The sequence below is a fragment of the Typopeltis vanoorti genome, chromosome 22 (assembly GCF_054136105.1).
Source record: "Typopeltis vanoorti isolate ZY-2024b chromosome 22, IOZ_Tvanoo_1.0, whole genome shotgun sequence".
NCBI lineage: Eukaryota > Metazoa > Arthropoda > Arachnida > Uropygi > Thelyphonidae > Typopeltis > Typopeltis vanoorti.
The window spans coordinates 60,811,848-60,839,795 of NC_143570.1; the positions used below are offsets into that span (position 1 = coordinate 60,811,848).

At 36.5% G+C, this 27,948-nt stretch overlaps 1 protein-coding gene across 1 annotated transcript in view; it reads right to left on the reverse strand.

The window, feature by feature from the left end:
• The window catches only part of LOC150094452 (neuroglian-like), a 479,168-nt gene that overhangs the window by 309,912 nt on the left and 141,308 nt on the right, over nucleotides 1-27,948 (reverse strand). Inside the window, exons 5-6 of the mRNA XM_090412472.1 lie at nucleotides 19,866-20,026; nucleotides 12,157-12,262 (exon numbers count right to left, since the gene is read on the reverse strand). Coding sequence (XP_090268598.1) covers nucleotides 12,157-12,262; nucleotides 19,866-20,026 — 267 coding nt within the window. The remainder of the gene's footprint in view (nucleotides 1-12,156; nucleotides 12,263-19,865; nucleotides 20,027-27,948) is intronic.

The following is a 27,948-nucleotide window of genomic DNA, read 5'->3' on the forward strand; positions in this document are numbered from 1 at the left end:
TACCTGATGTCGTCCCTCTTCTCCCAAGCACCCTTGCCCATAAGAGGCCATCCACCTGGTTATTCTAGTTTCCCTGCATTGACACACCAACTCGTTCAGAAAACAGCAATGTCTCCAGATGCCTACATCATTCCTTTTTCAAATGCATGTGGTCTCTCGCATATAATTCCTTTCTGTCCTCAAACACTCTCCAAGCATCTACATATTCCAATCCTCTCTTCTGAGACATTCTAGCTATTATGTTATTCAATATTACTGCTCATCTGCTCAGCTCGTCACTATCATACCTAGGCAACACGCACCTATCTTTTTTTTCTTGTGTTTTCTGAGTTTTCTTTTGCACAACCTCAAGCAAGAATCTCATATCTCTCGCCGCCCAATTTACATTGCCTCTTAAGTCATTCGTTCCTACCATCACAATCATTTCATCTACCCTTTCACCCCTCTTAATTGCCATAGCCACTCTTTCTATTGTTCCTTCAGGCAAACACTCCTAAAGTATCCTATCTTGTACACTACACATCATTGAGTCCCCCATACATCACACCTCTTACCACTCTATCCCTGGTTCCAGCACTCACTCGCATTCTTCTCATTCCCTCACTCCTACTGTTTCCATTCTCTCCTCTTCTATCATTCTCAGAACTTTCTCTCATTACCTCTCTTCCACTGATCCTATTCTCTCCACTTCTATCATTCAGATAACTTTCTCTCATTATCTCTCTTCCATTGATCCTATTCTCTCCTCTTCTATCATTCCCATAACTCTCTCACTCCTACTCTGATTCGCCTTGCATTCATTTCTTCCATTTGCATAATCTCATCTTTCACACTTCTCATCTCATACCTGAGACATTCCACCTGCTCTTTCAGCTTGTCTTTCTCTCTCTGCAAGTCAGTCACTCTTGTTTGCCATTCATCCTCCCAATTGAGACCATCTCTGAAAACTTCACAATCATTCAACCTTTCCACACCCCCCCACTCTCATTTTTTCATTAATATTTCTCTGACTATTCTCGCCTTCTATCATACCACTCATCTCTCTACATGGAGAACCTCCTGTCTCTGACTCAACGAGGTCAGTTATATTCATCTCTAACTCACCAAGTTCCTCCCATTGACTGCATTTTGCACATATACGTATTTCCCCTTCTCTCACCTGCTACATATACAACTGGCGGGACGCATGCATTCCACAAGTTCTGCATACCACAAAAATCCCTTCATATATCATGCAAAATGGAGTCCTTAAATGGTGGAGGACTTGGTGATATGCCATTTGCGAAGCTGCCACTGCCACCATTAATCAAAATAGTGTCGAGAAACTATTACAACTAAACGCTAAATAAGTATAAGTGAGTTATAACAACTATATAAGTATAGCTAATCCTCGTATAACGCTGTACTTATACAATGCGGTTTTGATATAACGCGGTCTATAAATTGTAGTAACCCTTTATCTTTTCATATATTTTTCAACGCGAGACTTAAAATCAAATTTTATCTTCGTTAAATTTGCGTCTGCCCATATCGCACATGTATTTATAAGTAAGTAGCGAATTTATATTAGGGAAAATACCCTTTAGCATGCATGTGCATCAATTGTTTACCGTATAAAGTATTTATTGTTGAAAATTGTCTTCGTTTTCTACCAGGAAAGTGCATTAAAAATCACAAGTGTGTTAATCTCAAGCTGAGCACTTTATTTTTTGGTGAGTTACATACATTATGTAATGTGTTTTTTTATGTAAAAAAAATCATTTTTATATTAATGGCCACTTAGAACGCTTTTGCGATATACGCGTTTGTTAATGGAGATAAACCCACCCACTGTAAATTGCCGAGGTAACAATTGAACAAGACTGAAGATACATTTGGTTTCGATCAACACATGAAGAAGTTCGCGAAGGTTGAGTCTTAAGTGTTCCAATCTCTTCAATAGTGAACTTGATGGGGAAACAGATTTAAATGAGGAGGAACTGGTACAGTTAATAGATGACGTCGAACCAAATGGTGGGGAGAGTTCTGCCAAAGATTCTGATTGTGATGAATCCTGAAAGAATTCAGCTTAAATAAATTAGCAGAAGGATTGGACTTGGCAAGAAAGTTATTTTATGGATAATGATCTTGCAATGGAGCGCTCTGGAAAATTCAAGCGACAACTGGATATTTGTTTAGCTCCGTATTATGAACTTAATAAAAAATTGCAGCATAGTGGTAAGCAAGGTCTTATTACTGACTTCTTGACAACTAAACCAGCTAAAGCATGCAACGAGAATTACACAAATGATGTGCAAGAGATTTCAAGTGATGACGACGTCCAGCCACTTGTAAATAAAGAACATCTACGAAATGTTATTTTTGAAGATAGTGATGACAATTAAAATATGCATTTTATTTTGCAGGATGTTAAAGAGACAGTGAAGAAAAAGAAGAAAGCATATCAAAAGTTCCTGTCAAATAAGTCAGCTTGTGCTCTTAGAGAATATAGAAACAAATGCAAGAATGCTAAACACTGTGTAAAACTAGCTAAACAAAAGTCATGGGAGGACTTTGGCAAGAATATAGAAAATAAATATCAAGAAGGTGGCAAAATATTCTGGAGGTTGTTGAAGAAGCTTAGGAATGGAGGAAAGTGTGCTGTAAAAGGAGTTAGAGATGATAAAGGTGACATGAAAATGGGAGAAAAAGATATCCTTGAAGTATGGAGTAATTCTTTTGAAAAACTTCTAAATGAAACAAGCAGTGATGACAGTACAGTGCTAAAAAACACTGACCAGGCATGCAGTCAGGAATACATATCTATACTTGAAGTAGAAAAAGCCATCAAAGGCTTGGAATGTGGAAAGGCAGCAGGAGTAGATGATATTCGACCAGAAATGCTGAAGTATGGTGGTGTGAGAGTCTTACAGTGGCTGCACTGCATAGTTCAGAAGGCCTGGACAGAGGGACAAATTCCCAATGATTGGAGTAGAGCTCTCATAGTACCCATATATAAAAAGGGAAATAAAACTGCATGTGAGAATTACTGAGGTATTTCCCTACTGAGTGTTCCTGGCAAGATCTATGCAAGTATACTTGAGAAACGGTTGAGAAGAATTGTGGAAGAAAAGCTTGGTGAAGAACAAGCTGGATTCAGGCCAAATAGAGGCTGTCAGGATCAGATCTTCACTTTACGACAAATAGTCGAGAAAGCATGGGAATATAACAAAGATTTAAGTTTTGTCAATTTGGAAAAGGCATATGACAAGGTGCCAAGAGAGAAGTTATTCAATACGCTGCAGTTATATGGTGTCAATGGGGCATTATATCAAGCAATACTTAGTCTTTATTTGAGTTGTAAGTCAGCAGTTAGAATTGAAGAAAGTACAGGAAGATGGTTTAATGTTAAATCTGGTGTGAGACAAGGATGTTCATTATCCCCTCTGTTATTCATTATCTATATGGATCACATTATGAAGGAAAGTGGTATTAAACATGATATCAAAATTGGAGATGTTAATGTCAGCTCTTTGCTTTATGCGGATGATGTTATACTTCTAAATAAATCCGCTACAAGTCTGCAAGATTCTCTGACTAAATTGAATAGCTGTTGTAATAGATATGGTATCAAGGTCAGCAATAAAAAGACAAAGACAATGAAAATAGGCAGAATCATTGAAAATGTCAACTGTGTTGTGAATGGAGAACTTGTGGAACAAGTAAAACATTTCAGCTATTTAGGCACGATTTTTACTGAAGATGGTAAATTAAATATAGAAATAAACAGAATCAGCAAAGCTGGTATGGTGGGAAGTCAATTGAATAAATTCATATGGAGTAAGAGAGAAATTAGTCAGAACACTAAATTAGCTGTATACAAGACAGTGTTCAAACCAATTTTAACTTATGGATCTGAGAGCTGGTCAGAAGTAAAACACTTGACCAAAGACTAGAGACCACAGATATGAGAGTCCTGAGAAAGATTATAGGCGTGAACAGATGGCATCAATGGCAATATCATATTAAAAATGAGGATATTAGGAAAGAACTTGACATTGTCAGCATCCAGGAATGCGTTAGCAGAGCTAATCTCAGGTGGTATGGTCACTTAAACAGAATGGGCGAGGAAAGGTTAGCAAAACAAGTGTTCTCTGCCAGGTTGGCAGCAAAACGACCCAGAGGAAGACCAAGATATAGGTGGATTGATACGGTACAAAGTGCCTTAGACGATAGAAATATAAGATCTGATGAGGTTGGAGTCTTGACAAGTAACAGACTGATTTGGAGGAAAACTGTAGATAGGAAGTTAGTAATGATGTAATTTTTTTCATGTAGTACTATCATATCCTGTACACCCCTTGAGGGTACATGGCAGGAATTTGATGATGATGATGATTTTATTTTGCCTAAAACATAAACCTAAAGTATTATGTGCAATGAAGTTTACGTCAATTTGTAACTTTTATAGTTTTATACTATGTATTTGTTTTATAATTCATGTTTTCTTCACTTACATGAATCACCTGAATTAAATAAAAATATACTTTGGTTGGATATGTCATTGTTTATATAATCTTAAAAAAACGATTTCGGAACCAAACTCTACATTTTCTATGTGATCTGAGTCTCGCATTTTATATAAATGCGAGACTCAGATTACGTGGCATTGTTGTGGAACCTAACATCCACATTATACGAGCTACCTGTATAAGTTAACTGTAAGTTTTAAACATATTTAAGTATACTAAATATCATAATGAAAATTTATATTATCTTCTTCTGCTCTTCCACCATTATGCGTCCGATTCCGACCATACCTTCTCAGTAACCAAAAATATACAATATAGAGACAATAACTAACTCCAAAAACAACCACTGAAGAACACTTGTATTACAGAAAAACAACGTAGCACAAATCTCGACAGAAGTCACAATATTCACCGATTAAAAAAACCGTAGAAATAGAGATGCCTTAGAAAAAATGCTATAAGCGAGAGTTACGTTTGTAGGAAGGAACATATAAAATATGAAATGAATATTAAATGAAAAGAAAATACTTTATTACCCATATATTTACACATATAAAAAATAACATAAGAAAAATTTTAAATTAAAAAAGATTCTTTGAAAAAAAAAATTAGCTCATTTCTATAAAATATAAAAGAAGTTGAATCTTGAATTAAAATGAAATCGAAGGAGGAAATAAACATTAAATTGTACTATGTTTAAGATTATTTGTCTAAAATAGATGGAATCTTAATTTGTCAAAAAACGTTAATGTTGTAATATGCCATGTATAAAGTCATGTATCATCGTGCGAACGAAAGTTCAAAGGTTGCAGTTTGACCATCAAAGATGACATAACGAGTGATGAATAGGCATTCGTGGAAGGAGCAAGAAATTCGCGTTCCCCGAAAAAAAAGTGATGCGCGTACAGCAAGGAGGTGACGTCACTCGGTGACAGCAAATGGGAGAGCGTCGTAGACAAGTTTGGAGTGTGGAAAGAGGGTGCTATAATGGGGTTTAAAATGGATTCACGTCATTGAGAGAGGCCTCTTTTACGTTTTTTCCAGGTTCCTGTGGTGTTCCCCGGTCGCGTGTGCCCTCCTCGTGGGTCTCCTGCTCGAAGTTCCCAAGCAGATAAGCATGCCTGATATCCGACAAGACGTGTGTAGACAGCAAAGCGGCAGCATGTTTCCCATTGCTGAGCGACACAAATTGAAGAAAATATAGCAAGCAGAAGAATTATTCATTTCGCAGGAAAATACTAAATTGTTCAAAGTCTGAATCTAGTGATTCAAAGATTGCTTGAGCTTTTTCGAGAAGTTTAAATGCTTCTTCTAGGCCTTTTAAAATGAAAAACCAAGTTGGAGATTTATCTTCTTTGTTGTTTCTTTCTTGTTCCATTCAAGGAGATCACTAGGTGAGAGTTCCATAGTGTGAAATTGAAGCAGCTAATTAACATCACCTTCAGAAACTTTCGTTTTTAATTGGTTAGCCATACCTAAGATCGCTTGAGTTTCAGAATTCACAATCTTTGCTGAGTCTTCAAAGCCTTCGAAATTATCATTAAACTGAGGACAAAGTTTATACCATACTCCTTTCATAGATTTTTCAGAAACTTTATGCCAGGTGCACTGTGTTACCCGAATTGCGTCTAAAATGCTGAATCTCTTCCAAAACTCTTTGATTGAAAAGTTTCCATCTTTATTAGTTGCTTCTATTAACATTTCCAAAGTCTCTTTGAGGTAATGTGCTTTAACTATTGCAATCACAGTGAAAGGGTTATAGTTAAAAAGAAAACAAAATAAAAAATCAGGTGTAATTGAAGAAAACTATGAATAACACACTTGCATCTCTAAGGCTTGTTCTAACTGATTAGTAAGTTCATACAATTCAAAATAAAAATTCCGATCCAAAAACTATAAAATATAAGGATAAAAATTTGTAAAGCCTGACTTCACAAAGTGAGAACCACCTGTATCATGAAACTTATCTTTTTTTTTTTTTTTTTTCACCTTGTAACACTCACTGTGTTACAAGGTGACACAGTGTAGAACGTGATGTTATGGTAGATTTCTTTCGTACATCTGGCGAATTATATTTCATACATGAATCAAACATATGCAAAATGTCAACATTCTAAGAAAGCTGACCAATCTGGTCTTTAAATCTTAAACTGCACAATTTTCAGTTTAATACAGTACTTGAGCAATCCAATACTGTAGAGGTTCCTTGAAAGAAATACAAGATAGCCATACCAAATGTTCTTAAACATAATCAACACTAAAAAAAGCAAAGAGAATCCATATCTATATTTTACTGTATTGCACCTTCATTGCTTATTAAGGCAAGAACCATCATCATCACTTGTACTCTCAAGGAGTGTATGGGATATGATAGTACTCTATGAAACACTCAAATCTTTACTAACTTCCTATCTACAATTTTCCTCCAAATCAGTCTGTTACCTGTCAAGACTCCAACATATTCATATCTTATATTACTGTCTTCTAAGGCACTTTTTACTGTATCAATCCACCTACATCTTGGTCTTTTTCCTGACAACCTGCAAAGAACAATTATTTTGCTAATCTTTCCTCTCCCATCCTGTTTAAGAAACCATACCACCTGAGATTAGCTTTGCTAACACATTTCTGGATGCTAGCAATGTCAACTGCTTTCTTAATATCCTCGTTTTTAATATGATATTGTTGCCATCGATGCCATCTGTTCATGCCCCTGATCTTTCTCAGGACTCTCATATTTGTGGTCTCTAGTCTTTGGTCAAGAGTTTTATTTCTAACCCAGCTCTCACATCCATAAGTTAAAATTGGTTTGAACACTGTTGTATACAGCGAATTTAGTATTTTGACTAATTTCTCTCTTACAACATAGAAATTTATTCAGTTAACTTCCTACCACCAGCTTTGTTGATTCTGTTATCTATTTCCATATTTAATTTACCAACCTGCCGTGGGCATGGATGTTTGTGATTGTCTGTGGAAATACTAGTGGTGGGAGGTGGTAGATGGCATTGGTGGAGTTGCGGTTAGTTTAGTTGGTGAAGAGTTGTAGAGTAGGTACCCACCCTCGATGAGTCTTTGGACTCCCTGGAAGTGTTACGTAACAATAATAATTTATCTTCACTAAAAATTGTTGTCTAGGTAGCCGAAATGTTGTACTTGTTCTGTAGGGGTCTCCATTCACAATGCAGTTGATATTTTAAGTGTTTCTGCCCATTTTCATTGTCTTGTTATTGTTGACCTTCATACCAAATTTATTACAACAGTTATTCAATTTAGTCAGGGAATCCTGCAGATTTGTACGGGATTTATTTAAAAGAAAAGTAAAGAGCTGAGATTAGCATCTCCAATTTTGATATCAGATTTAATACCACTTTCCTTCATAATGTAATCCACATAAGTAATGAATAACAGAGGAGATAATGTGCATCCTTCTCTGACACCAGATTTAACATCAAACCATCTTCCAGTATTTCCTTCAATTCTAACTGCAACTCAAATAAAAACACCAAGTACTGCTTGATATAATGACCCATTGATACCATATAATTGTAGCGATTTGAATAGCTTTTCTCTTGACACATGCCTTTTACAGATCTACAAAGCTTAAATACAGATCTTTGTTATATTCCCATGACTTCTTAACTATTTGTCATAAAGTGAAAATCTGATCCTGACAGCTTCTATTTGGCCTGAATCCAGCTTAAGAATGAAAGGTATTAGTTAATTATTTATTTTTAATGTCCACTGATCAGCAATAACAATACTACTATGAAATATTCCTTTTTTGCTAGACAGTTATCTAGTCCAAAAGCATCCAAAAACACAGATGTGTCCAAATAATTGCTGCTTCCGTTGTATATTCTTGTGCATTAAATCCTCCTTTGATTGTATCTTCTGATATAGCTCTTCATTTGTGATTTTCCGTACCCATCCTATTCTTAGAATCTTTCTGTAACAAATTCTTTCAAACGCCAAAATTCTTTTTCTCGATTCCTTATCTATTTCCCACGTTTTAGATCCATGCAGTACACCGTTAAAGATGCATGTTTCTAGCGCAATGTTATTATTGAAATTAAGAGGAGATAATGTACATTATTTCCACTTAATTTCATTTGCAGGGTGATCGTTTTTCTGGTTTGTTCTTCCCTTTACAATCCTGATCTTTATTTCTTTTTTACAGTCCAAGTCATATGCCATTTCATTTCCCAAATATGTGAATTGTTCTACATTTTCTATATCAATTCCATCCACTGTATCTTTTTTTTTGTCTGTTTTTTCCAAGTTCATAACAAGTTTAAATCTCTTGCCTTCCTCATTTAACAGTTTCAATATTTTTTGTAGTTCTCTTTCATCTTCTTCAACAATAACAATGTTATCTGTGAATCTCAGATTGTTAATTCTCATCCTGTGTATTGAATTCCTTTTGCATCTCCCTTCATTTTGTCCATTGCTCTTTCTAAATGTGCAAGGAAAATGCTTGGAGGTGTTGGGTTTCCCCTGTCTAGTACCTCTGCTTCTTCTAAACAATTTTCCCAAATCCTCACCTATCTAATTGCTGCCACTGCATTCTTATAAACATTTATTAATATGGTTATTAGTTTTCTGTCTGTTCCATAGGATTCTAGAACTGCTAATGTCACTTTTTGGTCGATGCTGTCAAATGCCTTCTGAAAATCAACAAAGAAAGAGAATATAAGTTTTTGTTTTTTCTCCTAGCTTTCACTGCTATTACCTGCATTTGTCAAAATCTATTGAATTCTACTTCTATCTTTCCTAAAAGCTGCTTGCTTAACTGCAAGGCATGCTTCCAATTATATTTTCAATCTTTCTCTCAATATCATCACCTTACCAAGGTGATGATGATGATGATATTGAAAAGAATTATAGAACAGTTGCTTTGACAAGCTGTCAAAGCAACTGTTCTATAATTTTTATATTCTAGCTTATTTCCTTTCTTGTATAATGTCATTAAGATCGATTTCACCTACTCCTCTGGCATTTTCCCTTCCTTCCATACCATGGTGCATTTCTGTAACCATACTTTTGCCATCATATTTAATCCTTTCTCCAGTGATGTTATCGTTACCAGGACTCTTGTGTTTTAGCCATCCTGTTGCTTCTTCTATCTCTTCTCTTAAAATGTCCATGTCATACTCATTACCTGGTGGTAATGTCTGCTTCAATCAAATCAGTTTCCCAACTCCATCTAAATCTAGTTTTTCTTCATATAGCTCACTACAGTATCTTGTCCACCACTGTGCAATTTTATCTTTATTCATCAATACTTTGCCAATTTCTTCTTTAATTGTGATCTGTTTTGGTTGCCACCTTCTATTAATGGTTCTAATCATTTTGCACACCTCCCTAGTTTTGTGCTCTCCATAGTGCACAAAATTCTGTTCTATATTATTGCATTCAGCTTCTAACCATTTCATCTTATCCATTCTGACTGCTTTTTTTTCCACCTCATTACATTTTCTTCAATATATTCTGATGTATCCCTTCTTATCCTCAACATTCTCTTCTGTACTAACTTCAGTGTTTCCTGTCTAATCCACTTCTTGATCTTCTCTTCTTCTGGTACTGTTTCTTCAACTGTATCTTCTATCGCCTTCATTACTCCTTTCACTCTTAGATTTGAATTTTTTTCTTTCTTAACACTTTTTTGTTTCTCCTATAACACTGTTCTGTACCTTCTTCCTATTTCTGCTTCACTGATTCTTGCTGTATCTCTCCATTTCTGATGATGGGATTTATATTTTCTTTTTAATTTCAGCTCAATGTTTACAATCATTAAGCTATGATCTGAATCTTTATCCACTCCTTGAAAAGTTCAACACTGCTGTACTGATGTTATCCATCTTCTTTTAATCATGATCATATCAATCATGTTCTTGGTTTTCCCATCATTTGATCACTATGTCCATTTTCTACACTCCTTTTGCTGGAATCTTGGGTTACAGATCACAGCAAAATTCTAACATTTTTCACCTTGTTCGTTTCTTTCTCCAAAACCATATTTGCCCATGACACTTTCCCAACCATAATTTTCTATTCCAACTTTGGTATTCCAGTTTCCTTCAATAATTAGTGTATTTTTTTTTTTTTTGGTATTGTTTCTATTGTCTCTGTCAGATCTTTGTAAAATAAAAAATATCCTCATCTGTGCTGTCAGATGTGGGTGCATACATCTGGGTTATTGATATGTTAAATGGTTTTACTTGAAATCTGAGTCTTTTGACTTCATGGAATACCTGTATAAATAATAATAATAATAACAGAGGTCACAACTTGCTCCTTCACCTGGAACTACCTACCCATAGGTGACTGATCCAGATGAATCAGCTATCAAGGTTACAGTGCTACATAAAATTTTCCAAAAAACTTTCCATGACCTTATATAAGCCTGAACAGGTAATAATTCATGACTTAAGGCTTAATTCCATATATATCAAGATCAATTTAAGTCACAATGCACCACACGTGTAAACAAGCAGGACTCACTAATCCAGTGTTCTTCCCAGAAATTTTTACCAGCCGAGTGGAATGAAACATTAGCTGGGCATACAAAAATTATTTTTCCATTCTTGCTCGTTATTTAGCCATGTCAATTCACAACATTAGCTGGGTGGTCAGTAAAACCAGCCAGGCAGTTTGCCCATTCAAAAGGTCCTGGGGAGAACATAGCTAATCCCTCTCTTTATTGCTGAGAACAATTTAATATTAATCACAGCAGACTAAATTGCCAATGGATAATGCCTAAAGAATTGTGCATTATAAAAATGGAATGAGGAAATGTGGCCTTCAAATGTAAGCAACAGACAGAAAAGAGGAGATATGACAGAAACATTCAAGTTGGCAAGGGGAATCTTATAATATAGACAAGCAAGATTTTACAGCTCACAACAAGTGAGGGGAAAAACTTGTAGTTATCTCCAGAAGTTGGATAAGAGATGTGGTCAGATGTTTATGAGTTCTAGGTTCTTTTCATGGCATAAAAATGAGCCACCAAGTGGATGTTGTAAGTGAATCTTGAGTAAACATTATCACAGAAATATATGATAGGTATTTTTTCACTATGTGATCTGGAAGAAGCCATCCATTGACAATTCCTGGAGGAGCTTACATAATAACATGATTATCCTATATGATTATGATTATCCATGATACCTCCAAGAAGTCCAAGGACTCATCACAGGCAGAAATTCCACACAAACCACAATATACTCTAATCCTCCATTTACACACACACTCACACATGGGCACTAATCACCATCATCTACCACCCACCAATAGTATCCAATGGCATTTTTTTTTTCTGTAAATTGTGTACTTGATTTGCTCATATATGCATGATGAAAAACCCAAGTTTCTGGGATAAAAAAAAACCTTGTTACCTACATATAAGACTAGATAAACTTACTTTCAACTGAAAAAAATCCATATAAGGATTTTTTCAGTTGAAAAAAATCTCTTATATGGATCTCTTATAATGATGAGAATTGAATTCTGTTTTTCCAGTCAAAGAGTACAATGCCCCACTGAGTTCTTCTAATTGTACTATGGAGGAACTTAAAATTTTTAATACTGTTAAAACAAGAAAAACAGTATGCAACTTTGTATGGCATTGATAAATACTACTTACGTTCCTCCAAAGATACAATGCAATTCCAGTTTTTGTCCTCGTAAGGCTACAATATTAGGAGGTGAAGTATACTGCCTTGTAGGGGGATTACTAGACTGTCCAGAACCTGTTAATAAGATTAAGGTATCTTGATAAAAAATTCAAATTACATAATTAAATATTTTAATAATTAATATGACAGCTCAGGATTAGATTATTGCAATAAGTGGTAAGGAGACAACATTATTGCAGTGAAGTAGGTATAAAAGTAGGTTCTGTAGTTGTCTAAAACATCTAGCAAGTTTAACAGTACATGAAAGCAACAGCAAGCTTACATTTCAATCTAAAGGAAATCAGTCAACTGCCAAAAGAAAGGGGAAATGCAAGGCTGTAGCCCTGACATAGTATGGATGTTGTCATGAATCATAAAAAAAGGAAAAAAGGATTTTTGCAAAGCATACTAAAAGGGATCTGTAAAACTAGAAAATAATAGAGAAGGAAAGGAAGACTAGCAAGGCATACAAGAAAGCCAAGACCGAGTGGCTAGATTACATCGCTAGATTATAATGTGATGCAGCATGTGAAGAGACATACTTTTCAGATAGATCTCTAGATATGAAAAGCTGGCCTGGTTGGCCAAATGGCTAGCGTATACACTCTCCAGCCAAGAAGCTGTGGGTTCGAATCCCACCAAGGACATGGATGTTTGTGATTTTCTAACTAGTCGTTTACCATATGTACTGCTGTAACCTGTGTCCTGGCATAGCATGGCCTTTGATGTCTTTGTGCCATATAAATCAAAAATAACAAAATAAATATAACACATGAAAATCATGATACATCACTCAGAAAATGTAGTTTACCTGCAAAATCAAAGATGGTCTTGATATTCTTATGTGTCCTGCTGGTGTGCATTCCCTTATCTGAATTATTCCCTAGTTTTACAGCTTCTTTTTTTGTGTGTGTGTGTGTGTGTGTGTGTGTGTGTGTGTGTGTGTGTGTGTGTGTGTGTGTGTGTGTGTGTGTGTGTGTGTGTGTGTGTACAGGGTCATCAAAATTAAGATATCTCCGTTTAAAGACTTGTGGAGCAACCATCCAGTGATCCAAATATGACGAACCTTTGCAGGAATCTTTATACTGACATTCGAGCACAATATCTGAGGGGGAGAAAAGTAGTTCCAAAATTCACCATCAGGGGATGTTGTAAACACCAAATAAATGGAATTTGCATGTCATGCAACTTGGCATGGGCCAGGAGGGTGTAAAAGATGGACATGGGATTTTCCCCTTCATTCTTGTTGTTAATACCATCCACAGTGATAGTACTAACTTTGCCAATATGTGCTTTGCTCGTGAAGCTGTACTACCTAAACAACTGCAATGTTGCTGCTGCTGCTGCACTCTGAAAATTTCGTCACCTGAACAAATGTCAACAAGGTCCATTATCTCAATGTGCTCTGCAACGAATGATTAGTCATTTTGAAAAAACAGGATCGTTGGGAATTAGACCTGGCAGAAGTCACAAACCAATCAGTTCACAACAAGTGAATGAAATTGCTACTGCTGTTGTGGAGCAAGCAGGTGTCTGCATTTCTAGCCATTCAAGATAACCCCAACAGAAGAATTGCACCTGCAAGACTATGAAAGTCAAATGACATTCCTTTAACCGCGGTACCAGCAAGGACGTATATATACGTCCACATTTCAATGGATGCAAAGTGCATATTAAAATTGTAATTATATTGAAATTTATGATGGATACGAAGCTTTTGAGGGTGCGTACTTGATCTTTAATGGCCGATAAGGTGGTTAACATTCCTTCCTTGAGTGAAGTCGAATGCTGCATGGTCATAGATGATTCTGTGGGGAGATGACACTCACTTTCACCTGAACAGAGCTGTAAACATTCACAATTGCTGGGTATGGGCTGTGCAAGCCCTGCATGAATCCAACAAATTTCTTTGCATTCAACCAAAAGACTATCGACTGCTTGTTTACATTTTATTTATCATTGAACCATTCTTCTTTGAAGACATTCGCCAGTTGGATCCTGTGACCTGCTTAGTTACTGCCAAGAGGCATCACAATACGATAAACAATTGTTCTGCCACAGCTACAGCAGCACCTGTGCGCATGGATGCAGTCATTTTCATGCAGGTTGGGCCCCCCCCCCTCAAATCGGTCGATCTGTACAGAAGGTTCTTCGAGAACACTTCATGGAAGCCAGAGTGATCAGCCATGCATTTCCCACTGCATGGCCACCTTGTTCACCTGATCTGACTGTGACTGCTGGGTCTTGGATTTCTCAAAGACAGAGTTTAATAGGATCATCCTGATAACTTGCCAGCACTGAAAGACAGCATGTGTGCAACATCAGTCATGACCAGGTTCATTTTGCTGTTGAACACACTGTGCAAAAGATACAGTTTGTGGCATACTGAAGGGCAGCACAGTGAACAGCAGAGCCTGTGGATGCATAATGGAAGTGCCCAAAAATCTCTTTTTTATGCATGTGTTGCTTTTCTTACACAGAAAAATTACTACATCTACATTTGGTACATCATACAGTGTCTGGGTATGAATCTTGGAACTACTTTTTTCCCTCAGATATCACTTCCGCATAACATGTAACATATTCATGCAAAGTTTCACAGCATTTGGATCACTGGGTGGGGCTCCACAAGGCCTTAAACTGGAATACTTTAATTTTGATCACATGTATTGTTAAATTGTGATAGATTGTGATTTTAGGAACTCCAATCTTATCACGGTTTAACATGCATAACCCCAATGAAAAGGAAATTAAATACATGCGTTTGTCTCTAGGTATTATAATACAGCTTTGTAAATATGTTAAATGTTTCAAACTTAAGGAAAACAAGTAGTTATCTAGTATTTCAACAAAAGACCACTCACTAATTTGCGTAAATAACAGTGGAAATGTAAATACTTAATATTTGTTAGAGCCATAAGTATTAGGAGTTATTGAGAGACTTGCACAAATTTCTAAAAGGGGATGTAAATCCAAAGGTCATGAAGCAGTAATGCGAGGGGAGCGGTTTGCCCCGGGCAATCATGTACTGACGGTACACAAGAAGGGTAGCAGAGAAAGGTGGACGCTGTGACGTCGACCCACATGAAAGCACTAGGTGGATATCGTGGAGTGCGAGAATTGCTGGGAACCAAGGCGAAATAAAAGTGTCAACAACCCCGACACGAGGCTTTTTGTTCCTGATCTCCTGGTGTTGTCTCTCAGTGTCGTGAACTGGAGAAGGGTGGCAGCGCCTCCACTTCCCCAGTTCACGACAGGAGAAGGTTTTGATCGAGACATCGGCGGAAACTCGAAGTCCGTAGTCCCGTGGAGTGAGTGCAAGCCCAGCCGTCCACAGAAAGCCAGAGAGGAACCTATGGAAATTTCAGTCAAGGAGAAACAGATTCCTGAAGATCAATTAATATGATGAATTCAAGATAGATAAGTAGACTTTATTAAATTTGTCAGCTATGGATGAAAGGATTTGTGCCGCATTATGATTCAGAGGAAAAAACATTAATAGTATTATAAAGAACTGAACTGTAGTGATCTTGAGATAAATACCGTAAATTTACTGTCTCCTTATGGAATCGAATTATATTGTGTTTCAAGAGTGTTATCATAAAATTCAGAGCAAAGAGTGATATTAATAACAAAATGTAAAAGATATTGATGCTATCTAGAGTGGTTTGGTTGTGACTGGATTGGAAAAAGTATTGATGTGAATATCATACCTAGTTAGAGTGCTTGTTTGTTGATAAGATTGATATTGCTAATATAAAAATAATCAGTTTGAGTATCTGTATGTTGTTAGAGTGTTTTAATGTTAACCTAATTGTCAGGAACGCTCTTAGAAAGAGAACTAAACTAACATGTACTGTATATATATAATTATAGTGTTCAATAAACTTGCTTTTGAATCCAATTAAGACTATCTGTAATTTGGAATCCGATGCACCTCTTATAAAACTTAATACGAACCTAGGCAGGAAATTAGAGATTTTGGTCACATCTGCAAGGTCAAGGTATCACTTAAGTACAATCTACAGATCGCCTCTTGATTGATATAGTTTATTTAATCTAAAAGCCCTAAGTGGTGCAGCAAATAAAAAATAAATTTCTTGAGTGCTTTAGGAGAGATAGATCTCAGATATGGTATTGACTCAACCCTGAGGCAATTCCATTGTTATTCAGAGGTACCACGTGATACCTGAGAAAGAGTCTTATGGGTATTTGTATGATAGACTAAAAGGTACATATATTAGACGGAAGTTGACGCAACAGTATATATGGTGCTTGCAAAAAGTCGGACACCCCATTGGGTGTCTGTTGTTGTTGTTGCACGATGTCCCTTGCCCCATGGACAAGGGACATCGGGATCAAGGCACTGACTGGAACACAAATCTGTACAAAACATCCTGAACAAAGGCTCACCACATGGGTTTCCATACTAGGACCACAATATGCAAGTCCCAGATTCTCCAAACAATCATGCAGAATCACCTTCAGTGGTGCAAAGAAATGTACAGTGGAACATGGAAGCTTGGTAAGCTGTGTTATGGAGCAACAAATCATGCTATGCCCGCCACTGAGTGGATGGACAGGTGTGGGTGTAGCAGATGTCTTATGAATGCCTCTTCTCAGAGTGCATAACCCCAACTATGAAATTAGGAGATGGCAGTGTGATGGTTACAATGCTTCCTACTTTGCGGCGTTTCATCAAAACTGACCATTTGATGAAATCCTAAATCCTATAATCAGCAACACAGTGCACCATGCATCTGACAATCATTTCCTACTCTGCTATTTAGATCCCCAACAAGAACCAACCTTTCCTTTTTCATTGTGTCAGTTGCTTTCTCTAAAGCATCAAAAAATTCCTCCACTTCTACCTTAGTAGAACCTTCTGTGGGACCATAGGCACAAGTAAGTCTCATTGTCCAATTCCCCATTCTGATATCAGCCCACATCACTCTACTTGAGACTGCCTGCCATTCAAGAAGATTAGCCTCGTATTTTGTGTTGAATTCTATGGCTACTCTTTCTTTTCCTTGACTGTCATTGCCTGAATGTAACATTTTGTATTTATTAATCAGAAAGACCTCACCAGTTTTGGTATTTTTTATTTCAGTCACCCTTATGTTGATCTGGTACTTATCCAATTCCTCAACTAGCTCCATTTCTTTGCCATTCAGGCTTCTTATGTTGATAGTACTGATCTTGAACTCTAGTGATGTTGAGTTGGGATGTGTTTTAGGATTTGTTCCAGTAGCTGACCAAACCATTTCAACCTTGCCTCCTGTATCTTTGCTCCTGGTGAGGGTTGATGTCAGGAAAGGCATCCGGTCATAAAACTTCACTCTAACTAATGAGTCGATATTTTTGATTTCATTTACAAACAAAAATTCTAAATCCTATAATATGGTAGTTCACATATATTTCTGTAAGAAATAGTCTTTGACACATCAACGGTTTCGCATATAGATATGGAATATCTTATTCCACCTATTTATTCCAGGTGAATTCCAAAAAACAAAAAGAGCAATGAGCAGGCAAGGTTAACAGAGAAACAAAATATCAATAATTTTTTCTCTTTAAACCTTGCCTGAGAACAACTGATTGATATTTTGCAATATCAGAAAGTTGTAATGCATGGGAACACTTTGTGAAGAATGCTATTTCAGAGAACAGAGGTAAATGGAATAACGGAGGAGGAGATGAAACAGGTTTGAGAAGGAGGGAGGGTAGTGGTTAGACAGTAAACAGATGTTGCTTGTTGTTAAAAGTTTAGCGAAAAGTGGAAAAATGATGTATACTAGTCCAGCTGAACAGGGTATCAAGGGAGTACTTGTGGAAAAAAAAAGTATCAGGAAGAAATGGACAGTCTTATGAAACAACAGTTAGGTTAGTCTGTATGAAAGGAATCTTCAATTAGCCAAAACTGCTTTCTTCTAGACTGCATCAAGAATTTTTTGAGACATTTTTCTTTCCTAAACACTTATTGTAAAGATGTCTCAAGCAGAGAAGGATACTTAGTTTTTTAAGAAGCTGAGGATGAGACTGATATTTTTGTGCTGGCAAACATTAGATGTCTGACCTTATCTGGCAATCTGTGCCAGACAAGGTAATGGAAGATGAACTGAGATCAATTTTTTGTAGCAAGGAGCAGTTTTGGTAGCAAAGGTAACTAGGTTATTCTCACTCTATTGTACATTCCTATATGTTCAAGTAAGGCTGGTGAAACTTTTATTATATTTAGCAAAATAAACTACAAAACATTCTGATAGGTACTAGCCATTTAAATCTTCAAAAATCCCTCGTACAGACAAATCAGCCTTCAGAACACACACACAATTTACAGACAAAAAATACTGTTGTTGGTGATGATGAGCAATAGATGCTGTTGATGGTAGTAGTTGTTGTAGTTGTAGATTGTTAATTAGTAGTGTTAATTAGTTGTTGTAGTTGTTAATTAGTAGTGGAGAGGATGAGATATATTAGCGAAGTAGAGTAGTGTGCTCTCCCAAGATGAGTCATTGCACTCCCTGGAGGTGTCAAGTAATAATAATAACAATAATAATAATAAAATGTGCAGTGGAAATGGTTACATATTTAATTTGAGAAATTGCTGGTTAGCTATTAAATATTAATAAATTTGAGAACCTCTGGAGCTTAGATGGTACTGAAGAAACTCTTTAGTTGGAAAGATATGAGTTCAAATCCCTCCTAGAATGCAGAGAACCTATACAGTGAATTTACAAATGAAGGAGGGTTAGTCTTGTACAAAAGGCGCATGGTTTCTTTCCCCTCATGAAAACTAACTCTGGTTTTTCATTTCACAAGAATTACAGACGCCTGAAAATGCACACTCTGAAAGAGATAGAAAACTATATAGACAGGATTAACTACCCTGCTATGCAACAAGATTAGTCTCCCAAACAGCAATATGGATAAAATATATCATATAATTCATACTTCATGTGATTCCCACTCATGAAAGGATGGATGTAGGCCTACAGTGCATTAATATCATGAGTGGGCTAAGGATTCTTTTTTGTATTTTTATAGTCCAGAAACTCTGCTCTAGAGATCAAACATGGAACTTTTTTCAAGCCACTTTAGGACTCCAATAAGTTTCCAAACATTATTTCAATTTCAATGAGCACTTTGCTTTGATGTATTTATTAATGTTGTAAACATGTTAAGGCTGGTATGTATGCTGATTAATGATGATTACAATGCCAAGTTTTGCAACAATGATAGAGAAGGCAATGGTAAAAAATTCAATAAGTCTCACAAAGTGCAAAAAATCTCTTATTCCAAGCAAGCAAGCTTCCTTTCTGCCTCTACCTATAATAGTTATTTCATAATTTGTTTAATGGTTTTAATATTAATAAGATTACAAAACAATTCTGAAAACAAATATCCGACCATGTAAGATCATGGATAACATCATAATCCCTACCACCCCCCAGACACACACCTTTTTCTAATTGAGAAACTTCAGGTAATATGAAATACCATTTTATGTGTAAAACGGCATTCAATATTACTTAAACTTCCTCTATAACAGATAACATTTAAATATCTAGTATAAGTTTCGAAATGCAAATTTGAATATACTGATTTATTATAAATATATTTTCAGTAGAATATATCAATGCATTTTTACTAACATAAAGAATATAGTGTAACTTACTACCAGGAGGCTCCACACGTAAAATCACTTTATTTCCAAGTTTATATTCATTTCTAAATAGCGAGGTAGCACTACAAGCATACATAGCCTCATCAAGAGAGTCCCCCATAGTTACATTTGAAAAATGAAGATCCCCTTCAGGGTCTACAGTCATACGAGAACTAAAAGGAAAGAAGAAAAAATTATATCAGTGATTTACAAATCTCTCTCTCTTCTGTACAACATATAGCACATAACAATTATTTGCAAAGCAACATACATATATTTAGTTTCACTTAATTTGGAGTAAACTCAAGTATTACAATTTTTATTTCTTCAAATTCTTTCTCTTCAAATTGAAAAGTTTTTCAATTACTTATTATCATTTACAGTGACAGCAAAAGAGTTTAAAGCACAGATAACAGTTGGTAATATAGTAATAGTAAAATAAAAAAAGAAATTTCGAGGATATACATAAAATAATTGCTTATAATGAAATGTAAACATTTAAGGTGGGTTATCCAAATGCATAAATAGCAATAGGGATGCTTAAGGGTCAAAGCTGTATAAGTGAGAGGAGACCTCCACATAGTCTTTAAAGGAATGCGGAGAGCTGACCAGGGCTTCTGACCTAATGTCCAATCCTCACCTTCTCGTGGTGCACCCTGTTAGATATCTACCTGGATACTGAACAAACGAGGATGGGCTAGCAATTTGCTATTTAACCAACCAAATTGTATTCTTATTGGCTTAAACCAAAATACAAAATGATGATACAACATGACAGAATTTCATGCCAGCTGAGGTGTCGCCAGGTTAAACAAGGCCACCGTTGTTTTAGCCAGGGAACCAAGGCAAACATCGAAAAGTCAGCAACTGGAACAATCTGAAAACATATCCCAACTCAACATCGCCAGAGTTAAGATCAGTACTATCAACATAAGCCTGAATGGCAAAGAAATGGAGCTAGCTGAGGAATTAGATACATACCAGATCAACATAATAGGGGTGACTGAAACAAAAAAGACAAAAACTGGTGAGATCTTTCTGAGCAATAAATACAAAATGTTATACTCGGGCAATGACAATCAAGGAAAAGAAGATGTAGCCATAGTAATCAACAATAAATACGAGGCTAATCTTCTTGAATGGCAGGCAGTCTCAAGTAGAGTGATGTGGGCAAATATCAGAATGGGGAACAGGACAATGAGACTTGTTTGTGCCTATGGTCCCACAGAAGGTTCTACTAAGGCAGAAGTGGAGGAATTTATTGAGGCTTTAGAGAAAGCAACTGACACAATGAAAAGGGAAAATTTGGTCATTGTTGGGAATCTAAATAGTAGAGTAGGAAATGATTGTCAGACATAAAAAAATATTTTGGGAAAATTTGGAGACAACAGCAGCGCTAATAATAATGGCAAATACCTGTTGGATTTTATTATTATTATTATTTAGGCCTCCAAGGAGTCAAAAGACTCTTCAAAGGCGGTCCTTCCCAGGAAACAGAGGTCTATCAAGACTCAACATGGTAGGTCCCTCCTAGGAAACAAAGTCTATCATACCATTCCTTAAACTCATTGACCATTCTTGCTCTCGCCACTTTATCAGGCAATGCATTCCACGGTTCAACCACCCTCCTTGCAAAGTAACCACTCCTCGCCCTCTTGTTCCCAGTTTCCTTTTGTAAATTCCAGGAATGGCCCCCGTTGTCATCACTCCTTCCAGCTGTTCAACCAAGTGAAAGAGCTCCCAAGTGTAAACCCTGTAACCACCTCTCAACGGTTTAAAAGTCTCAATCATATCACCTCTCTTTCTTCTATCCACCAAACTCTGCAGTCCACATTCCCTCAGCCGATCCTCATAACTAACATTGTACAGTCCTGAAACTGTCTTTGTCATCTGCCTCTGTACCCTTTCCACAGTTAATTTATCCCCTTCAAATCCTGGAGACCAAATCTGAGAACAGTAGTTTGAGTGTGGTCTGATCAGGGTCTTATACATCGGAATGATAACTTTTATCTCTGCAGGTCAGCATCCTTCTCATTATTGCAGCAATCCTTTGCGTTACCTTCACCACTTTTGCAATATGTCCCTTGAATTTCAGGTTTCTATCAATCATCAACCCCAGATCTCTTGTCTCCCTTACTTCCTCCAGTATATCTCCTCCAACAGAGTATGCAGCATTCCATCGATGTGTCCCAAGCCTCAAGACCTTACATTTTGCTGCATTCGACACCCCCATTCATTTGCCCATCTGTCTAGTTTAATCAAATCCTCTTCCATGACTACCACATCTGCACTATTACTAATAACCCTTCCCAGCTTCACATCATCCGCTAACAACTGAACATCCCCCTGCAATTCACTGACAATGTCATTGATATAAAGCTTAAACAACATAGGTCCCAGTACTCAGCCCTGTGGGACCCACTTGTAACCTTCTACCTCCTTGAATCTGCCCCACCTTACACAACTCTCTGATACCTATCGGACAGCCAATCCTGAATCCAGTTGAACAATCTGACAACCAAACTCATGTGCTGCAACTTAAATATCAGCTTATCATGTGGCACCCTGTCAAATGCCTTCTCTAAATCCAAGAAAATGGCAGTATATGCCTTTCTCTCATCTACTGCTCATGTAACTTTATTATAAAAGGCTAGCATATCACTAAAACAAGAGCACCCCTTAACAAATCCATGTTGACTCTCACAGATAACATTACCCTCATCTGCCCAATGCTGTATACTGTCCCCTCATTAAATTCTGCAAGATCTTAACAACTACTGATGACACACAAACTGGTCTATAATTAGACACTTCCAGTCTGCTACCGCCCTTATGCAATGGCACTATCTTACTTCCTTCCATTCCCTGGGCACCTTTCCTGTAGCTAGACTTGCTCAGGACGTGGACTGGTTATTACTAACACCATGTTCCAACATAAAAATGTGCACAAATTCACATGGAGAGAAGAGGCAAGGAAAAAGAAAAGTCTCATTGACTATGTTATTGTCGATACCGATGTTTTCTCCTGGTGCAGGACACCAGAGTGTACAGAGGATTTGAAACTGGAAGTGATCACTATTTAGTCTGAGGATAAATTTGAATTTTATTGAAAAGAAGCACATGTAAGAAAGTTTTAAAGCGAATAAAAGTTGAGCAGCTCTCAGATGTGAACTGTAGACTAAAATACACAAAGATTATTGAAGACAAAATAAAAGAGTTTGAGAACAGGAACCAATCATTGCAGATTTATCGGCAAACCTTGAAGGAAGCCCTGATTGATTCAGCCAGAGAGGTATGTGGTGAGATGGTCTGCACGGATAGAAAAATCAGAACTCCATGGTGGACACAGAAAGTTAGAGGCAGTGAAGGAAAAGTAGAAAGCATATCAAAAGTTCCTGGCAAATAAGTCAGCTAGTGCTCTTAGATAATACAGTGACAAATGTAAGAAAGCTAAACACTGTGTAAAACTAGCTAAACAAAAGTCATGGGTAGGCTTCGGTAAGAACATAAAAAATAAATAACAAGAAGTGGCAAAATATTCTGGAGATTGTTGAAGCTCAGAAATGATGGAGAGAGAGTGCTATAAAAGGATTAGACATGATAAAGGTTACATGTGAAAACTGAAGAAAAAGATATTCTTGAAGTATGGAGTAATTACTTCGAAAAATTGCTAAATGAAACATGAAGTGATGACAGCACAGTGATAAAAAAAAAAAAACACTCAACAGGCATGCAGTCAGGAATGCATATCCATACTTGAAGTAGAAAAAAGCCATCAAAGGTGGCTTTTTTCTACTATTATCTATTCCTGTTGCCTTGAAATGTGGAAAGGCAGCAGGAATAGATCATATTCAACCAGAAATGCTGAAGTATGGAGGTATAAAAGTATTACAGTAGCTACACTGCATAGTTCAGAAGGCCTGGACAGAGGCACAAATTCCCGATGATTGGAGTACAGCTCTCATAGCACCCATATATAAAAAGCGAAATAAAACTGAATGTGAGAATTACAGAGGTATTTTCCTACTGAGTGTTCTGGTAAGATATATGCAAGTATACTTGAGAAACGGATGAAAGCTTGGTGAAGAACAAGCTGGATTCAGGCCAAATAGAGGCTGTCAGGATCAGATCTTCACTTTATGACAAATAGTGGAGAAAGCATGGGAATATAACAAAGATCTCTATTTGAGTTTTGTAGATCTGGAAAAGGCATATGATAAGGTGCCAAGAGAGAAGCTACTCAAAACACCAAAGTTATATGGTGTCAAATGGGGCATTATATCAAGCAATACTTAGTCTTTATTTGAATTGTGAGTCAGCAGTTAGAATTGAAGTACAGGAAGATGGTTTAATGTTAAATCTGGTATCAGACAAGGATGTACGTTATCCCCTCTGTTATTCATTAACTATACGGATCACATTATGAAGGAAAGTGGTAATAAACATGATATCAAAATTGGAGATGTTAATGTCAGCTGTTTGCTTTATGCAGATGATGTTACACTTCTAAATAAATCTGCTACAAATCTGCAAGATTCCTCGACTAAATTGAGTAGCTGTTGTAAATAATAGATATGGTATGAAGGTCAAGAATAACAAGACAAAGACAATGAAAATAGGCAGAAGCATTGAAAATGTCAACTGCGTTGTGAATGGAGAACCTGTGGAGTAAGTAAAACATTTCAACTACTTAGGCACAATTTTTAGTGAAGATGGTAAATTAAAAATGGAAATAGACAACAGAATCAACAAAGCTGGCATGGTAGGAAGTCAATTGAATAAATTCATATGGAATAAGAGAGAAATTAGCTGTATACAAGACAGTGTTCAAACCAGTTTTAACTTATGGATCTGAGAGTTGGGTCAGAACTAAAACACTTGACCAAAGACTAGAGACAGCAGATATGAGAATCCTGAGAAAGATTAGGGGCACGAACAGATGGTATCAATGGCAATATCATATTAAAAATGAGGATATTAGGAAAGAACTTGAACTTGTCAGCATCCAGGAATGCGTTAGCAGAGCTAATCTCAGGTGGTATGGTCACTTAAACAGAATGGGTGAGGAAAGATTAGCAAAACAGGTGTTCTCTGCCAGGTTGGCAGGAAAACGAACGCAGAGGAAGACCAAGATATAGGTGGATTGATACAGTAAAAAGCACGTTATAAGATAGAAATATAAGATCTGATAATGTTGGTGTCTTGCAAGTAACAAACTGATTTTGAGGAAAATTGTAGATAGGAAGTTAGTAATGATGTAAATTTTTCATGTAGTACTATCATATCCTGTACCCCTTGAGGATACATGGCAGGAATTTGATGATGATGATAAATAGCGTACTGTAAATTATAAACACAAAGTAACCAGCTTAATATACTAATAATGCTCCCATCGGGAATTATTATCCTGTAACCATTCCTGAATGACAAGTAATGTATACCATCCTATCAGATGGTGCTTATCACATGCAGTGTAAATGGTCAACATGAATGGATGCATTTATTTGGCAACAGCATTCAAGTAGGATGAGTAATTCAGCTCTTGCTCAACTAGTATAAAGAGGCCTAAGAAATACCAGGACCCCCCCCCCCCAATCAACGACAAACCGTCACAGCCTTTCACCAAGCACAAAGGGGTCTATAGTTTCATAGTCTTGCATTAATATTCATATTAATCAAAGATTAATTAAAGCAAAGTAAGACTAAGAGGACAGTATGTTATGTCTGTTAATTGCGCACGTTCGCATAGCCTTTACTTGTAGGTTACAGACCTACGAGTCAACAAATGCCAGGAACATCTGAAATTAGGGAGAAAAAACCTGCCTTTAGCAAATCCATGCTGTTAATCAAAGATAATATCATTGTTGTCAACCCAATTCTGAATCTCACAAGCCTCTCCTACACTTTAACCACAACAAATGACACACAGATAGGTCTGTAATTTGATGCTTGAGTTCTGTCACTTCCCTTGTGAAGTGGCACAATCTTGCCTTCCTTCCACTAATTTGGAACTTACCCAGTTTAAGATTCGTAATAAACAAAGATGTCAAGGCAGATGCCAACTCCCTGGCACATTACTTCAAAATAAGTGGTGATATATTATCAAGTCTCACAGCCTTATTAAATCAGGTTTGCTCAATTCCCCATAATACTTCTTGCTCACTTACAGTCCGTCCCTCCTCCTCATCAACTACTCTCAAACTCTCCATGATGTCACATTCACAAGAATGAAAGACCTTTATGAACTGCTCATTAAATATCTCAACTATATCCTTTTCAGCAGCTGTTCTCATATCATTTTCTCTAATCAATGTCATCCTTCCATAATCATTCTTTTCTTTTTTCTTTTTTTTTTTTTTTTTGCTGGCTACATATCAAAAGAACCCTTAGGTCTTTTTTACTTCATTAGCTAACTGCCAATGAAATAAAAAGCAGTCTTCTGTTACAACTGCTCACTCTGCACTATTGTTACCCTTACCAACCAGGTCACCCTCCTTATTATCACTCCTCTTATGATGCCTCCATAATGCCATTTTTCTCTGTATCGCATGCTTAATCTCCTCATTCATCTATTTTATACCTACCTTATTTAACCTTCTCACTCTTGGAATACATTTGACATTGCTTCTACTAGACCAGTGTTTCTTAACCTGTGGTTCGCAGGCAGACTTAAATTAATTAAATAAATATATATTTTTATTTTATTATTGATCTAAACAAATTAAAATTGAATAATTAAGTAAAAGTTATTGAAATCAAATGGAGACTTAAAAACACAACAACAAATATCGTCAGAATGTTCAAAGGTGGAAGCAATAATAAAAGAGGGTGAAGTGAACAGTAATATAATTTTATTGCATCCACCTTCCCTTGCTGTTTTGTTAGATTTGAAGTGAACATGTGTTATCCACATTTACCAATGGCTTGTTGTTTATTGATTTTTATTATTGAAGGTTTCCCTTCCTTCAAAGGCTCAGTATATCTTGAGAGGTGCTAAGTGATACTTGGACAAAGTGTGTCCTGAGTTAACACCAGTATTATATATTTATATATTTTTCAGAAACGTTTTTTTAATAATGGAAAAGTGGCTTAGAACTAGGACTTTGAAAAGAAGTGCAAATGAAACTGGTGATGCTAACCCTAGTTGTGATACAAGTGTTGTAACAGTGACTAAATCTGATACTATTAAAGAAGAAAAAACAAGCAGTTCAAAGAAAAAAATACAGTGGGAAATATAACAGTTCATATTTGGAATTCAGGTTTGGTGTGGAGATGAAAGTGAACAGAAATCTCAATGTGTTTCGTGTTATGAAGTGTTGTCGAACGAGTGTATAAAACCAGCAAAACTCCAACAACATTTAGAAACTAAACATTGTGATGTGAAATATAAGTCAATTGAATTTTTTCAGCGAAGCTTAGGGACATTAAATCATGGTAAAGATATAGTTTTGGCAATGGGTTCCATTAATAGCAAGGCACAGGAAGCATCCTATCTCTTAAGTTTGCGCATAGCGAAAACAGGGAAACCTCATTCTATCGGGGAAACTTTGCTACTTCCAGCTATAAAAGATGTGGTAAAAACGATTTTTGGCAACAAGTTACTAAAAGATGTTGTTTGATTCCTCTTTCAAAGGACACTGTCGGTTGAAGAATTAATGATAGGCAGGTGACGTAGAATCTCAGTTAATTGAAAGAGTTAAGAAGAGCCCTTATTATGCGTTATAAATAGACGCGACTACTGATGTTACAAGCGATGTGCAGTTAATATGCTACATAAGATATGTGCATGATAACAACATTCAAGATGATATTGTTTTGTAGAACTTTGCCATTCTGAACAACTCGATAGGAAATATTTCACACTCTGAATAATTACATAATACACAAAGGGATCCAGTGGGAAAAATGTATAGGCTTCTGTTCAGATGGAACTCGTGCTCTTACAGGCAGGCATAGTGAGGTTGCTTCCATGGTCAAGGAAGTAGCTCCGGATACGAATTTGATAAATTGTTTCATACATAGGGAAGCGTTAGCCTCCAAAAGAATGCCACCATAATTTAAAACTGTACTTTATAACACTGTAAAGCTAGTTAAT